This window comes from Lontra canadensis, unplaced genomic scaffold, assembly GCF_010015895.1.
Source record: "Lontra canadensis isolate GAN:19392208 unplaced genomic scaffold, GSC_riverotter_1.0 scaffold6, whole genome shotgun sequence".
NCBI lineage: Eukaryota > Metazoa > Chordata > Mammalia > Carnivora > Mustelidae > Lontra > Lontra canadensis.
Window position 1 is genome coordinate 28,338,783 of NW_022631000.1, and position 15,155 is coordinate 28,353,937.

The window sequence follows — 15,155 nt, forward strand, 5'->3', positions numbered from 1 at the left end:
CTTGCTCCTTCATGTACTCTTATCTAGACAAAATGACAAGGAGGAAAAATTCACCACAAAAAAAAGAACAAGAGGCAGTACCAAAGGCTAGGGACCTAATCAATACAGACATTGGTAATATGTCAGATCTAGAGTTCAGAATGACGATTCTCAAGGTTATAGCCGGTCTCAAAAAAGGCATGGAAGATATTAAAGAAAAAATAAATTAGTTAAAACTACAGGATCACTTGTTTCCTTACAGATTGGCAAAATGTTAAAAAAATGTGGATGAGGGGCACCTGATTGGCTCATTGGTGAAGCATCTGCCTTCAGCTCAGGTCATGATCCCAGGGTCCTGGGATCCAGTGCAGCCTCAGGGTCCCTGCTCAGCGAGGAACTTGCTTCCCCCTCTCCCTCTGCCTGCTGCTCCCCCTGCTTGTGCTCTCTCTCTCTCTGTCTGTGTCAAATAAATAAAATTTTTAAAAAATCACGGATCATCAAAGTATTTTGAGGTATGCTCATCACAAAAACATTAGTGGTAGCAAAGATTGGAAGTAACCTGAATACCCAACGCTAGGAGAGAAGTTACATCAATGATAGTACATTCAGACAATGAAACATTGGGCAGCGGCAAAGAGTTAAGGAAGATACTCTATGTAAAGATATAAAAGGGAAATTTTCATGATAAGTTGTTATTAAAGGTACAAAATTATTTATTATGATAGAGTTTATATAAAAAAGAAGAGGAAGTATATACATGCGCGAATATATGTGTGTATTTGTTCATGCAAAGTGAACAAGTAATCTTAATGAGAAAAGAAGGAAAGATGGAAGGAAGGGAAGGAGAAAGGAAGGGAGGGGGGAGGGAAAATCATTCCTATTCCCACCACTCAAAGAAAGTCATCATTAACATTCTGGGTTAATATTTTGACATACTAATATTACCATCCAGTCTTTTTTCTCCACATAAATATTTTTCGCCTTTTTAAATTAAGGGGAAAAGGGGTGCCTGGGTGGCTCAGTAGGTTAAGCCTCTGCCTTTGGCTCAGGTAATGATCCCAGGGTCCTGGGATTGAGCTCTCTGCTCAGCAGGGAGCCTGCTTCCCCCTCTCTCCCTGCCTGCCTCTCTGCCTACCTGTGATCTCTGTCTGTCAAATAAATAAATAAATAAATCTTTTTAAAAAATAAATTAATTGGCACGTGCGTTCCTCGGGTTCACGTTGCAGTAGCCATGGACGCTTTGGATCGAGTTGTAAAGCCCAAAATGAAAAGAGCCAAGAGATTCCTTGAGAAGAGAGAACCGAAACTCAGTGAAAATATTAAAAATGCTATGCTGATTAAAGGGGGAAATGCAAATTCCATGGTGACACAAGTACTTAAAGATGTGTATGCCCTGAAAAAACCGTATGGCGTTCTCTATAAAAAGAAAAACATTACAAGACCATTTGAGGATCAGATGTCATTGGAATTCTTTTCAAAGAATTCAGATTGCTCTGTATTTATGTTTGGCTCCCATAATAAGAAGCGGCCAAATAATCTAGCAATAGGTCGTATGTATGACCACCACGTGCTGGATATGATTGAATTAGGTATCGAGAAATTTGTCTCTCTAAAAGATATTAAGAATAGTAAATGTCCTGAGGGAACAAAACCCATGTTAATATTTGCTGGTGATGATTTTGATGTAACAGAAGACTACAGAAGGCTGAAAAGTCTTCTTATTGATTTCTTCAGAGGCTCCGCAGTACCAGATATCTGCCTGGCTGGTTTAGAGTATGTTCTGCACTTCACTGCACTGAATGGGAAGATTTATTTCCGGAGTTGTAAGTTGCTGTTGAAGAAATCTGGTTGCAGAACACCAAGGATTGAATTGGAAGAGATGGGACCCTCATTGGATCTGGTTCTGAGGAGGAAACATCTGGCATCAGATGCTCTTTATAAATTATCTATGAAAATGCCAAAAGCCCTCAAGCCAAAGAAGAAGAAAAATGTCTCCCATGATACTTTTGGTACAACTTATGGAAGGATTCATATGCAGAAGCAACACCTGAGCAAACTACAAACCAGGAAAATGAAGGGGTTGAAGAAGCGACCTGCAGAAAGGATAACAGGAGACCAGGAGAAAAAAATCAAAGAGAATTAAAAAAAACTGATGGAACTTAGCCAATGATTATAATGTTATTGTAGTCTGTTTACTTAAGAGAATTATCAATCATCAGTCATTTGTAAGTTTCTTATGTTATTAAATGTTTTTATAGTAACTTTTAAAAAGTTATTAAATTAACTTTTAAAAAGTTAATTAATTAATTAATTAATTAATTAATGGGGGAAAACGACATCATATTGTACACATGTTTGTATCCTCCGGTCTGTTCTCTTAATATGCTGGTTTTTGGTGTCATTAAATATTTTTCTACAATATGATGTTTAATGCTATTTTGTACTCCAGAGCATGGATACCCTATAAACTATCCAATTCCTCCCTCAAATGTTAAGCACTGAAGCAGGCAAAGTTGTTGCTGAGAGCTGAAAGCACATGTACTATAATCATGCAACTGATTTTTGTGTGTGACTTGAGGTACTAGTTTTTTATCCTCTAGTCACACACCTTATTCATAGAGTTACACAGTTCTCTCTACTTTCTCGCAACCTTTTATTTGTATCTTTTATTTGTAAAGAACCTTTTTGCAGAAAGAGTGAGTAGCTGGAAAACAACACAGTGCCTTAAAACTATTTTGCAAATGACTTACTCATGATTCTGACATGAATTGGAACTAAGAGAATTAGCATACTTTACAACTAAACTGAAGGGGGTATCTTTTTAAAACAAAAGATAAGGAGATGTTCATCTTATTTTACAGAAGTCGTAATAGAGTTAGAGTCAATTTTTCCAGAAACCAGAACATTTGCAGAGCAGAAATCCTGGGAGGAATGGAGCATGTTTATCAAATAATGCAAATAAATTCATCAGTGGTTTGCAGCTTATGAAAACATGACAAATACTTGCATTTAACAAAGCCACCTGTTTGAGAACCACAGTTCCACACAAGGTCAGGTTTATGAAGATATAAAGGTGAAAGGAAGTTTATAGACTTAAGTTCCCACTTTCCTGTAGTGTCTAAACCCTGAGCGCTTGGAGGGAGGCTAAGGTCCTGGGCACGTCTCAGCAAGTGGGACTTGAGCATATCAGACCCAGCCCTTCTGTTTGCAGACTTGGAGGGTGAGGAGGTGCTGCTCTCCCATGAGCAGAGTGGTGCCCTTGGGGCTAGCTTCTTAAATGTATAATAGAAATCACTGTGAAAATTAAACATTTTTAGAAACTTGATATTGTGATGGACATTTTCATATATACTACATTTGACCCAACTGTTTGTAAATCTTTTGATATGTATTTTGCACCTTAAATGCAATATTAATATATGCTATTTATTAATTCATTATTCACTAACATATGTTATTCATTCATTCAACAAATCTTTACTCAGAGCTTGGTGCCAGACAGCCTTTTCAGCTCTGAGGATACAAAGATGAACAGTCTTACAGTCTCATGGTAGGAGCTGTTAATAAAATAAATGAGCAAGTGCTATGAAGAAGACAGAAATGGGGTGAGATTGAGAAAAACCAAGGTTGACCTCCTCTAGGTAGGCAGCCAGGAAGGAATGTTCCAGAAAGGTGATGCTTAAGCAGAGATCATGCACAGGAAGACATGGATCCAAGCTGGGGACTGTGGGAGGAAGGGCATATGAGCAGAGGGAGCAGCCTCCTGGAGCTCTGAGGACAGAAAAGACTTGGCATTTCTGAGGAACTGAAAGAAGTCAAGCATGGCAGAGCATGGTGATGCAGGAAGAGAAAAAGATAAGGCTGAGGGACCACGGGTGGAGGGTCTTACATGAGACCTTGTGTGCCAAGTAGGAACCAGAAATTTTTTTCAGACTGTGAGGCCAAGCATAGTAATAAAGTAATAATACTGGGGCGCCCAGGTGGCTCAGTCAGTTAAGTGTCTGTGTTCGGCTCAGGTCAAGATCCCAGGGTCCTGGGATCGAGCCCCACTTAGGGCTCCCTGCTCAGCGGGAAGCCTGCTTTTTCCTCTCCCTGCTGCTCCCTTTGCTTGTACTCTCTGTCAAATTAATAAATGAAATTTTAAAAAAAATTAAAAAAATAAAACAATAATGCTTTACTAAAGGTCCTGTTCCAGAAGTTAAATAAACTCAAAAGTCAGTGAATTGTTTTACTTTAAGAATAAAGACAGAGGAGGGTTTATCTAATGATGACTCAGGAAGATGACAACATCATGTAGCCAAATCCAACTGGAAACCATTGGTCATTCTAGGGAGATTGCACGTCCCAGTTCGCTCAGGAGAGTTCCAGTTTTCATCTACATTCTCAGCATTCCCTTGGTATAGCATTTGTCTCAAATACTTCTTTTTTTCATGAAGCGTTTTTATTAGTAGCAGTGTTGAGATGAGCTGGAATGGGTTGGGCAGACGGCCACTTTGTATTTCCAGCTTCTGCCATAGTCTTATTGAATAGCATATGGGTTGCTTGGGCAATGTTGAATTTTCACTTGAACATATGGTAAAATCTGAAAGAAACCACCAATAACCCAATTCCCTTTTCCCAACTTTCCAGAAGCAATGTAGCTGATGCTTCCTCTTCCCGGCCGCCATGCAGGGCTCTCACGGATAAAATGAAGTATAGCATCGTGAGCTGCTGGGGACAAATAACTCCTTCTGGGGTCAGGTGATGGCAAGAGAAATATCCTGTGTTGCCGAGCCTGCCAGCCACTTGGTGTATCAGCTTGTGACATTCTATGTAGATGTACAAAGTCTCCAAGTCACCAAGTCACCAGATTAATGGAAAACATGTCTAACTTTGGGTTAGGTATGGACAGACCACGTGCAGGAAATAGAACATAAGCAGCCCTGTCTAGAACTCTGTGTCCTGTGAACGCCTTGGTGCCTTTGCCTTTTACGGGATGGTGTAAGTCCACAACTGTTTGTTTTATTGTTCAACAATGCTTTTTTTTTTTTAATTTTTCAGTAAATCCTTTCAATAGCAATGACCTCAAGGAAATGAGTTGAATGGAAACAGAAGCACAAAATTTCCACTTCACGAGAAAGTTAGTTAAGAAAGTGAAACTTGCACAAAACATGAACGTCTACCATCAATTATGGGACAACAGTGGTAGCACTGGCCACTCGAAAGTAAGGAGATATAAATCCTCTGAAAAGTCATCAGATTCTACTTCACAAGTTGATAGCTTATTTAAGAAGATGGGAATTGAATACAACAGTCGAACAGGTGCAACTTGAGAAGGTATATTTGCACAACCCCTTTGGAAACATGTCTTTTGATTTGGATCAAATCCTCTTTCTATTTTAATTTGGCACTTCTTTAATTTCAAGTTTCTTCATGTACATATGCTTGTAAAGTGAGAGCTGAAAAGGGTTCCGCTCCATTAGTATACAAAGAACTTGACAAACTGGGGCGACTGGGTGGCTCAGCTTGTTAAGCGGCTGCCTTTGACTCAGGTCATGATCCGGGGGTCCTGGAATCAAGCCCCACATTGGGCTTCCTGCTCGGTGGGGAGTCTGCTTCTCCCTCTCGCTCTGCTGCTCCTCTTCCCCCCAGAACCCCCCGGTTGTGCTCTCTCACTCTTGCTCTCTCTCAAATCAATCAATCAATCAATCAATCAAATCTTTAAAACAAAACGAAGAACTTGCCAAACTACTAAATGATGCCAATTTTATATCAATGTCATCAGGTGACTGACATAAAAATCCAGTGAACTCTAGTAGTTGAAGGTTTTCATCCAATATTTCCTGGAATCAAAGTAGAACTTCTAGCATTTTGTTTTGTTGGAAGTGAAACATCTGAAATTATTATGAATACTCTTATAAATTCAGTTCAGAGTTCAACTTAGGATTAAATTATTTGTTTTTGTAGGCACAATATGTTTTCTAATTTTGGTGGTAAGTGCCAAAACCAATGCACTTACTAAATTGAAACCACAGAGCAGAAATGTACTGGAATTGATTGACAGGCACATGATTTGTAAATGCATTCAAACAAGCTGTGATATTCTATCAGTTGTAAGCTGTGTTGTCAACATTTACAAATATTTTTACGAAGACACAGACAAAATAACTGAACTACATAATACACAGAAACACTGATGTTGAAGCAAGGAAATACTTGAGTATGGCAGTATGTGAATTTACTCTTTGCTGTCTAACATTAATTAGATTCTTGAACCCTGGAGTCTTTCAAGCACAAATTTCTAACTCAACAAACTGAGTGCATGTGCCCTATAATGGTATTGAATACTTTTTGTAAATATATCCTTTAGATTTTGGTTTGATTGCATTTTTCTCAAAATCAGTTGAAACTCTTTAAAGATTTGTTTACTTATTTATTTGACAGAGAGAGAGAGAGAGAGCGTGCGCACACAAGTAGGGGGAATGGGAGAGGGAGAAACAGAGTCCCCAGGGAGCAGGGAGCCCTTACTGAGGGCTCAATCCCAGGACCCCGAGATTGTGACCTGAGCCACAACCAGACAGTTAACTGGTTAACCGACTGAGCCGCTCAGGGGCCCCTGAAAGGCTTTAATCAATGTGTTCAATGAGTGGAGCACTCCAAAACTTCAGCTTTTATGTTCTAGCAAATTGCAACTATTGAGCTTGTAAACAAAGAAGCTGGCAAACAAGAAGATCTTGAAATTAAGTGGGGAGCAGCTGAACAAAATAAACAATGAGAACTTGAATGTTTTAAAAGGTTTAATTTTAAAATTCCATGACTGTACCTTGGACTATTTTGACTTATATGAAGAAATGTTGGATGGACCTATTATTTTTAATTGCCTAAGTGTGTATTCTGTACCATAATAGAATGAAACAGAAAATGTATGTATTTCTGCAGAATCTATATTTGTTAAAACACTTTTGAATAGAACTACTTTATACTTATAAAGTAAATTACTTAAGTAAACTAATTACAAAGTAGTTTTGAATTTTCAAAAAAATTCAAGATTTTTTTGAATCTGTAATTCAAAAAAAAATTTAAGACTGTGTAGAGCTTTAATTATTTTTAGCAATCTCTTTTGTTCTTTTTTTGCTTTTCTCTTCTATTCTTAAAAATGTACCGGTCTGTATGATAAGTTATATAGTCACCATAATCAGGGCAGTGTCTCCTTGCAAGAATGAGTGTCAGGCACAGGGACTGAAATTTCTGGGTGACCAAGCCAGTGGGAGCCCCTCAATGGATGTCAGGCCTCAGGAGCACAAAGGCTCAGCTCCTACTTGCTCTCAGGTCTTCTGCATTTAAAACATCCCCCCTGTTAAACTTTCCCATGATGCATGGCTCTCTCACAAGAGGACTTGAGGAATACTGGTCAACCTCTGTCTCTGCAGGGCTGACTCTCAACCTACAGTAGATGTAGATCACGCACCCCAGGTCCCTCATTAATAAAAGAGCAGATGGTGGGCAGATCTGCCTCCCTGTGTCAGATCTCTCATGCAAGTAAGGAGAATGAGAGAAAGTATGCCAATGAAAAGCAGGCAGGAATCCCACAAAACCCTGCTTTGAGAGTATTAACAAAAAAAGGTTTTGAGAAAAGGCCAAATATAAGAGAAAAAAATAGTAATCGTGGGAGTGCATTGCTGATCCTTGTTGAAAGTTTCTGAGCTGAGTTTGGAAGTGATTAAGGAGAATGAGGGAAACACAATTTCCCTCATAAGCCATTTGATTCTTCAGAAGGTCTTGCTTCACAAATCACGTATGACTCCAGTGTTTTCTCAACGACAAGAAGTCAAAGTCTTCTTCCACACAGTGGAAGGGTACGTCCCGCTCCACCCTGAAATAGCAGAGTTTAAAGGTTCATAGCACTTTGCATTTCTCACGGTTTCTGTCTCTCAAAAGTGGAAACTCAGATAGATGAGTCATGATCCCTATGAAGGAAAACAAAAATTAGCTAAAGTTAAATGTTCCAGAAGGTCAGATAAATCACATATAAATCCTATGTTTAAAGGAAAGGAGAGGTCAAATACACCCTTCATCCCGTCATTCCCACAAAATGATTCCAACTTGCTTTAAAATATGACTTTGGAGACACTCTTCTTCTACGCTTTCCATAACATGGCCTGACAACTTCTGCACTTTTGTGTCCTCCTAATTCTTCATCGTGAACTCTCACTGTTGTCATCTGGCCTCCTCACCGTCTGTCCTCCCTCGTGCCCTACTTCTCTTTCCTTGACTGGAGGTTCTGCTCCTGATGACTTTAATTCCACCTGATTACTACCCTTCCTCCAAATATCAACTCCAGACCACCATAATGTTTTCTCAACCTACACCAGCTCATAAGGATTTTTCATTTTTGAAAATTTATTGCACTTTCTAACAGGTCAGTTAGAACTCTGGTGGTCCTCATTTCTTTATCTGCAAATAGTGACACCATCTTCTTCATGTGATTTTTGAAGAAGGAATCAGATAATAAAGACACCTGTGACTAGCCATGCTGTTTGTCAGCCAATGCCTTTGCATTGGGGAAAAACTGATATTGTGGAGGGACAGAAGGATATTGTGGAGAGAATTTTCTGGGTCTGCCAGTATTGGGTTATAACATCATTTAACCCCCTGAGCTTATAACATCGGAATAAGAATTCCTGTCTCATAAAGGTGTGTGCAGACCAATGAAGAGAATGTAGGTGGAGCTCCTCCTGGCCCTCATACGCTCAGTTGGTTTTTTCCCCCTCATTGCCTCAGAGGTTATTCATTCACCGGCTCATTCCCGAAGCATTTGCTAAGGGCTCGGGATTCAACTGTGAACAGGACATAAACAGTTTCCTCTCCCTTGACCTGACAATGGTGATGCTGTGAGGGAGACACATGATGCCCATAAGAAGAGCCTCTGAACCAGACCTGGGAGGTCAGGGAAGCTGGAAGCTGCGGGAGCAAAGGAAAGCTGTGTGTTCCAGGTAGAGGCACACTCCAATTACTGAGTTTTTATACCAGTAGCTTTTAACTTTGCAAGCTTCACAATCAGCTCTTGTGAGTCTGTACGAGGCAGCTCCAGCATGCTGCTGCTTGTAGGGGAAGAGAAGGTCACCTTGGGTTGATGGAACATCCCCAAATATTTCCCTATTGGAGAAGCATGTTAAGCATGTTAATGAGTTTCAGTAAAGGGGTATCAGCATTTAGCTAGCAGACAAGCAAGCACCTGCTGGCTTCACTCTGCATAAGGAGAAATGCCTAATTCTTATTGATCACAGTTCAAATCTCAACACCAAGCAGATTTTAAAATGACCCAGTCAAATACTGCAAGAAGCTTGTACTAGACATTCATTATTTTAAATTCATGGTAAAAAATCCTGGGAATTCTTCCCTTTTAGTGGCTCTGCCCACCCTTTACACAAGTTCAGCAGATACTTGCGCAATCCGCTGTTCACTAAAGTTACAGACTTTGTGTCTGGGAAAGAAAAACAAAAATGTATATGACTAAATCAAGTGACAAAATTGACTAGAGTCAATGTCCCTAAAGTTCCACGCCATTCAATTATGTATATACAAGTTATACTAATAAATATATATTTTTATTATATATTATATGATTATATAAAATAAATGTAATCATATTTATATACCTAAAATTAAATTTTATATTTTTGAAGTAATATAGTTACATGATACACATTTAAAAATACAAGAGGGCTAGGGCGCCTGGCTGTTTCAGTCAGTAGAGCATGTGACTCTTAATCTCAGGGTTGTAAATTTAAACCCCACATTGGGTATAGAGATTACTTAAAAATAAAATCTTAAGAAAAAAAAAAATACAAGAGGGTATATGATGAGAAGCCTGAGTCCTGCTCCTGCCATTTCTGACCATTCCCTGGTGGTAACCGACAATAACAGATTTTTGTTGTGTTTCCAGATATATATGGGACTACAGATACATATGTATATTCTTCGCTCCCCACTTTTAAAACCCAGGTTATCTGTGTTTTAACAAGCCCTCCAGGAGATCCTATTGCACACCAAAATTTGAGAACCACTGACCTGACAGGACCTTATTTCCTTGGGTTTTTCGGTCCTAAAAGGTGGACATCTTTGCCCAAATTTCTTGAAACAAGAGTTATAAAGCCTAGTCCTGAGCTGGAAATGGGGCTCAGAGACGGATGACAGGACAAATCAAGGGGGTTTCAATGGACCACCCCACTGTTACTCACTTAGTACGGTTGTCTGAACAAGCGGGCAGCCACATGTGAGAGCAGAACCTGAGGTCAGTCATGTACCTGGAAGACAGAGGGCTTGACAGTAACACATCCATCCTGATTCATAGGACCCTGTTAGTGAGCTGTGGAGTTCAACGGCTGGGGCCAAGCTCAGAAAGGGAGAGTGGGAACAGTAAGGTCAGGATACCCACCGGGCCTGAGAGCTAAGGTTCAGCGTGGTGCTTGTTCCTGAAGAGGGGAATTGTGCTGAACCTCTCATGAGAATGAGAGACAGCCTGTCTGATGACCACCCCCATCACACCCCATCGTGCCCCTACTGGGGTTCCAGTTAAGCCAAGACCAGTTTCAGGCTGGAAATGAATTCAGGCCTGAATTAAGACAGTAGTGGCAGGGATGGGAAGAAGTCATCTGTAGGTAATATTGGTATGAGATGTGGAAGGAAAGGGAGGAATATAAAGAAATTTCCCCTGCTTCTCTGCTGAGAATGAAATGAGGAGACTGATAGACATACAAAATTCCCAGCCCCTTCCCTGAGATTCTGATGCAGTGAGTCTGGGGTGGGACCCGGGAAACCTGGATATGTTATTATCACTGTTGGAAAAGGACCTCTAAGTCTGGCTTGGAGGGTTGGATAGGAGGAATGTAATTCACTGAATTCAGTTTTAGGTGATGTTGGAACAATACAATAATGGTGACTAAATCTATCGAGTACTTACTCTATACCAGCTCTTTATGTGGACCATTTAACCCACACAACATCCTAATGAGAGAATTAACTATCATCATACTCATTTTATAAATGAGTACACTGAGTTATAGAGACATTAAACCATTTGCCATTATTTACACAGGTAATAAAGGGCAGATCTGGGTTTTAAACCCAGGCACACCTTATACCAAAGCCTGCTGTATGTATTTAAACCCTGAAACAATGATTTGAAATGAAAATTTGTTTTAGACTGCTCAAGGAGGGCCTGCAGAGAGAGGAGACAGTTTGGTCAAAGATGGAGCTGTGTTCCTGTTTTAAGAGATGGGCAGTGGATGAAGAGGTCTTGAGAGTCAGAGATGTTCAAAGAGAACCAAGAGAGATGAGAGTTTTATAAACTAAGCAAGTTGAGTTGCCTGAGAAGTAAATTTAAATACCTCAGAGAGCTCCCGTAGACAAATTATCCACTGAATGTGGCAAAGGGGAGTAATTTTTGACCTGGCCCAGAAAGGTGGGGGAGAGGCTCCGGCAGTGTCTCTGCAGACTGAGGACAAAGAAAGGAGAAAAGGGAGACAGTGAGGGAAGACCAACTTTCCAAGAGGCTCGGCTATGACAAAATAAATCTAGAAAGATCTGCACAAAATGTTAACTGTGCTCATCTCTGAGTAGCAGAATTATAGGTAACTTTCATCTCCTGCCTTCATTTCATCTTTCTCAGGCTGCAGAATGCACTTTATAAAGCCTCATTTATAAAGCAGGGCTCCAGAAGGAGCAAGTTGTGAAGAGCAGGTCTGCCTCACAGAGCCCATGATGGGTGTGTGAAGGAGAGAAACTGTGGCCCTCCTCTCCCAGGGGCAGACAGACCACGGAAACTGAAAAGAATATGCAGTCTTTAAAAAAAGGTTTTTTTAAAAAAAGATTGTTGCATGTATTGACTATACTTTTGTTTTAAGATTGTATTTATTTATTTGTGAGAGAAAGAAAGAGAGAGAGAGAGAGAGAGAGAGAGAGAGAGAACAAGCAGGGGGAGTGGCAGGCAGAGGGAGAAGCAGGCTCCATGCAGAACAAGGACCCTGATGTCAAACTCGATCCCAGGACCCTGGGATCATGAACTGAGCCGAAGGCAGACACTTAACCGACTGAGTCACCCAGGCGCACTGGAAAATAATTTAAGAAGAAAAAAGTGTTTGGGATTCAAGAGCAGAAAGGACATAGAATCATGCGTAGAGGGTCTTACAAGAGTTTTTCAGGTCAGGGCTCCAGACTCAGGTAAGGATGCCTGGGAAGATCCTTGTTGGATCAAGATGTCTCAAATGTATTTAGGCTGAGAAAATGGGCCTGGGACAGAGAGGAAGCCAGGTTCCAGGGCACAATAGTATCTCTTTGTCACTCCATGACTTGTGGGTAATCCCTCTCTCCTTTTCAGCTTCTACTTCCGGTCTGGTTTCCACATATTTATGTAAAGTGTTTTCTGTATAAAACCGATCTTTTTGTAACGTGAACTTTTTCACGTAATATTATAGTGTTTAATTATGTTTTAAATAATATGTTAGTACCTAATAATCCCTTATGTAGTTGCTACATTTGGGGGCTCATGAAACATATCTTCAGATTACTTTTTAGAAGAATTATATCAGTTCCTTTCCCACCAGGAATATATCAGTCCCATTTTGCTATACTCTTATAAGCTGTGGTGTTAGCAATTTTTTCATCATTGCCAATCTGATAGGGAAAATAAGGTGTGGCATTATTTCTTTTAATTTGCATTTCTTTGGTTATCTTCAAGGTTAGCCATTTTTATGAGTTTATTAGTCATATATATTTCCACTCTGAAATATTCATGTCCTTTTTTCCTTTGTTTGTTATGGCAATCTGCTTTTATTAACTTGAAATAAATTTTAAAATATTAAACATATTAATATTTACTTGTCCTCTTGAGAATATGTTTTTAGTTAAAATTTTTTCTTCTGGGAATGGCCAAACCTCTATGTTTATTATGATATTATACCTGCATGTCGCAGATATTGAAAAATGATGAATGATAATATTTGTAAATATTTTTATGTGTTCTTCTTTGTTGACTACATGTTTTAAATGCCAGCAGCCATCATCATCATCATTTCACATTCTGGTATTTACTCCAGGTATTCTTTTCCTTATTTCTCACTTGAGCTGAAGACTTTCTACTGTCATCATTGTATGGCATTTCACAAATGCCAATAGGAAGTGGGTTTCTTTACAGAATGCCAAGGGTTGAGAAGTGAGCAGCAGATGAGCTGTGTGGCTTTTCTATGAAATATCTAATTCTTTCATGAATTAAAATGGGAAGAAAAGCAATATTTTGTAATGATTAAGAGTGGCTTTGGGGGCGCGTGGGTGGCTCAGTTGGTTAAGTGTCTGCCTTCAGCTCAGGTTATGATCCCAGTGTCCTGGGATTGAACCCTGCATTGGGGTCCCTGCTCAGTGAGGAGCCTGCTTCTCTCTCTCCCTCTGCCCCTTCCTCTGCTTGTGTTTTCTCTCTTTCTCTCTGTCAAATAAATAAAATCTTAAAAAAAAAAAAAAAGAGTGGCTTCGGGCTTTGGAGTCAGAAAGTCCATGTTTCCTGGCTATTAGCTTGCAGTGTACCCATGGGTCATGACTCCTCTCTGACTTGCAGTTTCTTACTCTGTGAAATGGGAATGCTCAGTCTTGTAGGATTTTCATGGGAGTTCACTGAAAGGAGGTATGCAAAGTGTTCAGTCCCAGGCCTGACACATGGCAAGCACCCCGTAAATGGCTCCAGTTCCTGGGATTATTGGATGCAATGTTACTGCAGAAAGTATCTCCTCGTGGGATGTTATGCTGTGATTCGGCTTTTCCAGCCTCTTTAGCAAATCCTCACAACCATGAGTCCTCCTGATTTCTATTCTTGTAGACTAAACTTGAATCCCTTTATGGAACAGTGATAAAATGCTACAAAGAGAACCAAAAAGCAGTAATTATTTTCTGGTCACCAGCCTAGTGACAGTTTTTCTGATAAAGGACCTGGATAAAGTGATTAGCTTTCCACTTTACAACAGAAACAAAGAAAGGTATTCCTGTGATCAAATAAAATAGTGTTTGCATGATGAACGCCCGAATATTCAAAGATACCAAGGAACTTAGATGTAGGTGGGTATATGAGGAAGTGAAAACAAAACAGCACAGTTGCTTTCACCTGGGCAGGAGGTGGAGAAGAACCATCTGGAACGGATCCCCATAGCAACTGCTGATGGGTGGAAGAGCTCTTGTCCCACAAAGAAACCCAGCGTTAGGTGTCTCGCGGCACGCTGTGGTTGTTTCAAATACTGAAAGGAGCAACCAGATTTTGATTCGTGAGCTTGATTTGGATTCTCTCAATGAATTGAAACAGTACTAATAGGAGTTCAAAACAAAATTTATTCTCTCCTTTCTCAACTTTTTACCAAGAGAGAACCTCCTGGCCAGGCGTGTGTTTTCAGAATCTAGAAAATGGGACTAGGAGGTACCATTAAGATCTTCCTGCAGAAACAGAAGTCATCCCTCAACTGTAGTGCAGTTCCTGGTGGTTCACATACAAATGGGGCTCATCTTTACCCTTTAATGAAACTCTTATCTCGCCTTGATGGTCTTGTTTCAAAGGCCTCTTTGATAGTGCTCAGTACTTCCTTGTCCCTCGCTTGACTCCCACATTTAAACATTCACAATTGCTTATTTGTGTCATACCCACATATCGTCTGCCCCCTTTCCAGGAACGTAAGTTCCATGAAGGCAAAGCACACATCAGAAGTTCTTCTCTACTCTGCCAGCGCCACTGTGCAAAGTGGTCCCATCAAATAAAGGTGATTTCTGTGTGGGGACAATTGAGATGTGTTTTTCTCATAAGACAAAGGAGGCCCCCACTGGTTCTAAAATATTTTTACCATCAGAAGTCTAGAAACGAGCAGCAGGCACCTTTCCTAAATTAAGCTTCTCATCCTACTATTGCCTTTGGAAAGTTAAAAATCTGCCATTCCCTTTTAACACTCAGAAATACAACCAAGGAGGCGTATCTGAGTGGCTCAGTGGGTTAAGCCTCTGCTTTCAGCTCAGATCACAAACTCAGAGTCCTGGGATGGAGCTCTTCATTGGGCTCTCTGTTCAGCAGGGAGCCTGTTTCTCCCTCTCCACTCCCCCTGCTTGTGCTCTCTTGCTATGTCTCTGTCAAATAAATAAATAAAATCTTCTTTTAAAAAAAGAAAAAGGGG

General features: G+C 40.1%; 1 protein-coding gene across 1 annotated transcript; it reads left to right on the top strand.

Annotated features, from left to right (window-relative positions):
- Positions 1-1,182: 1,182 nt before the first annotated feature.
- Positions 1,183-2,209, top strand: LOC116864821 (ribosome production factor 2 homolog). Its single transcript, XM_032852661.1, has one exon. The coding sequence runs from the start codon at positions 1,211-1,213 to the stop codon at positions 2,120-2,122; it is 912 nt and encodes a 303-aa protein (XP_032708552.1). The 5' UTR covers positions 1,183-1,210; the 3' UTR covers positions 2,123-2,209.
- Positions 2,210-15,155: the final 12,946 nt, after the last annotated feature.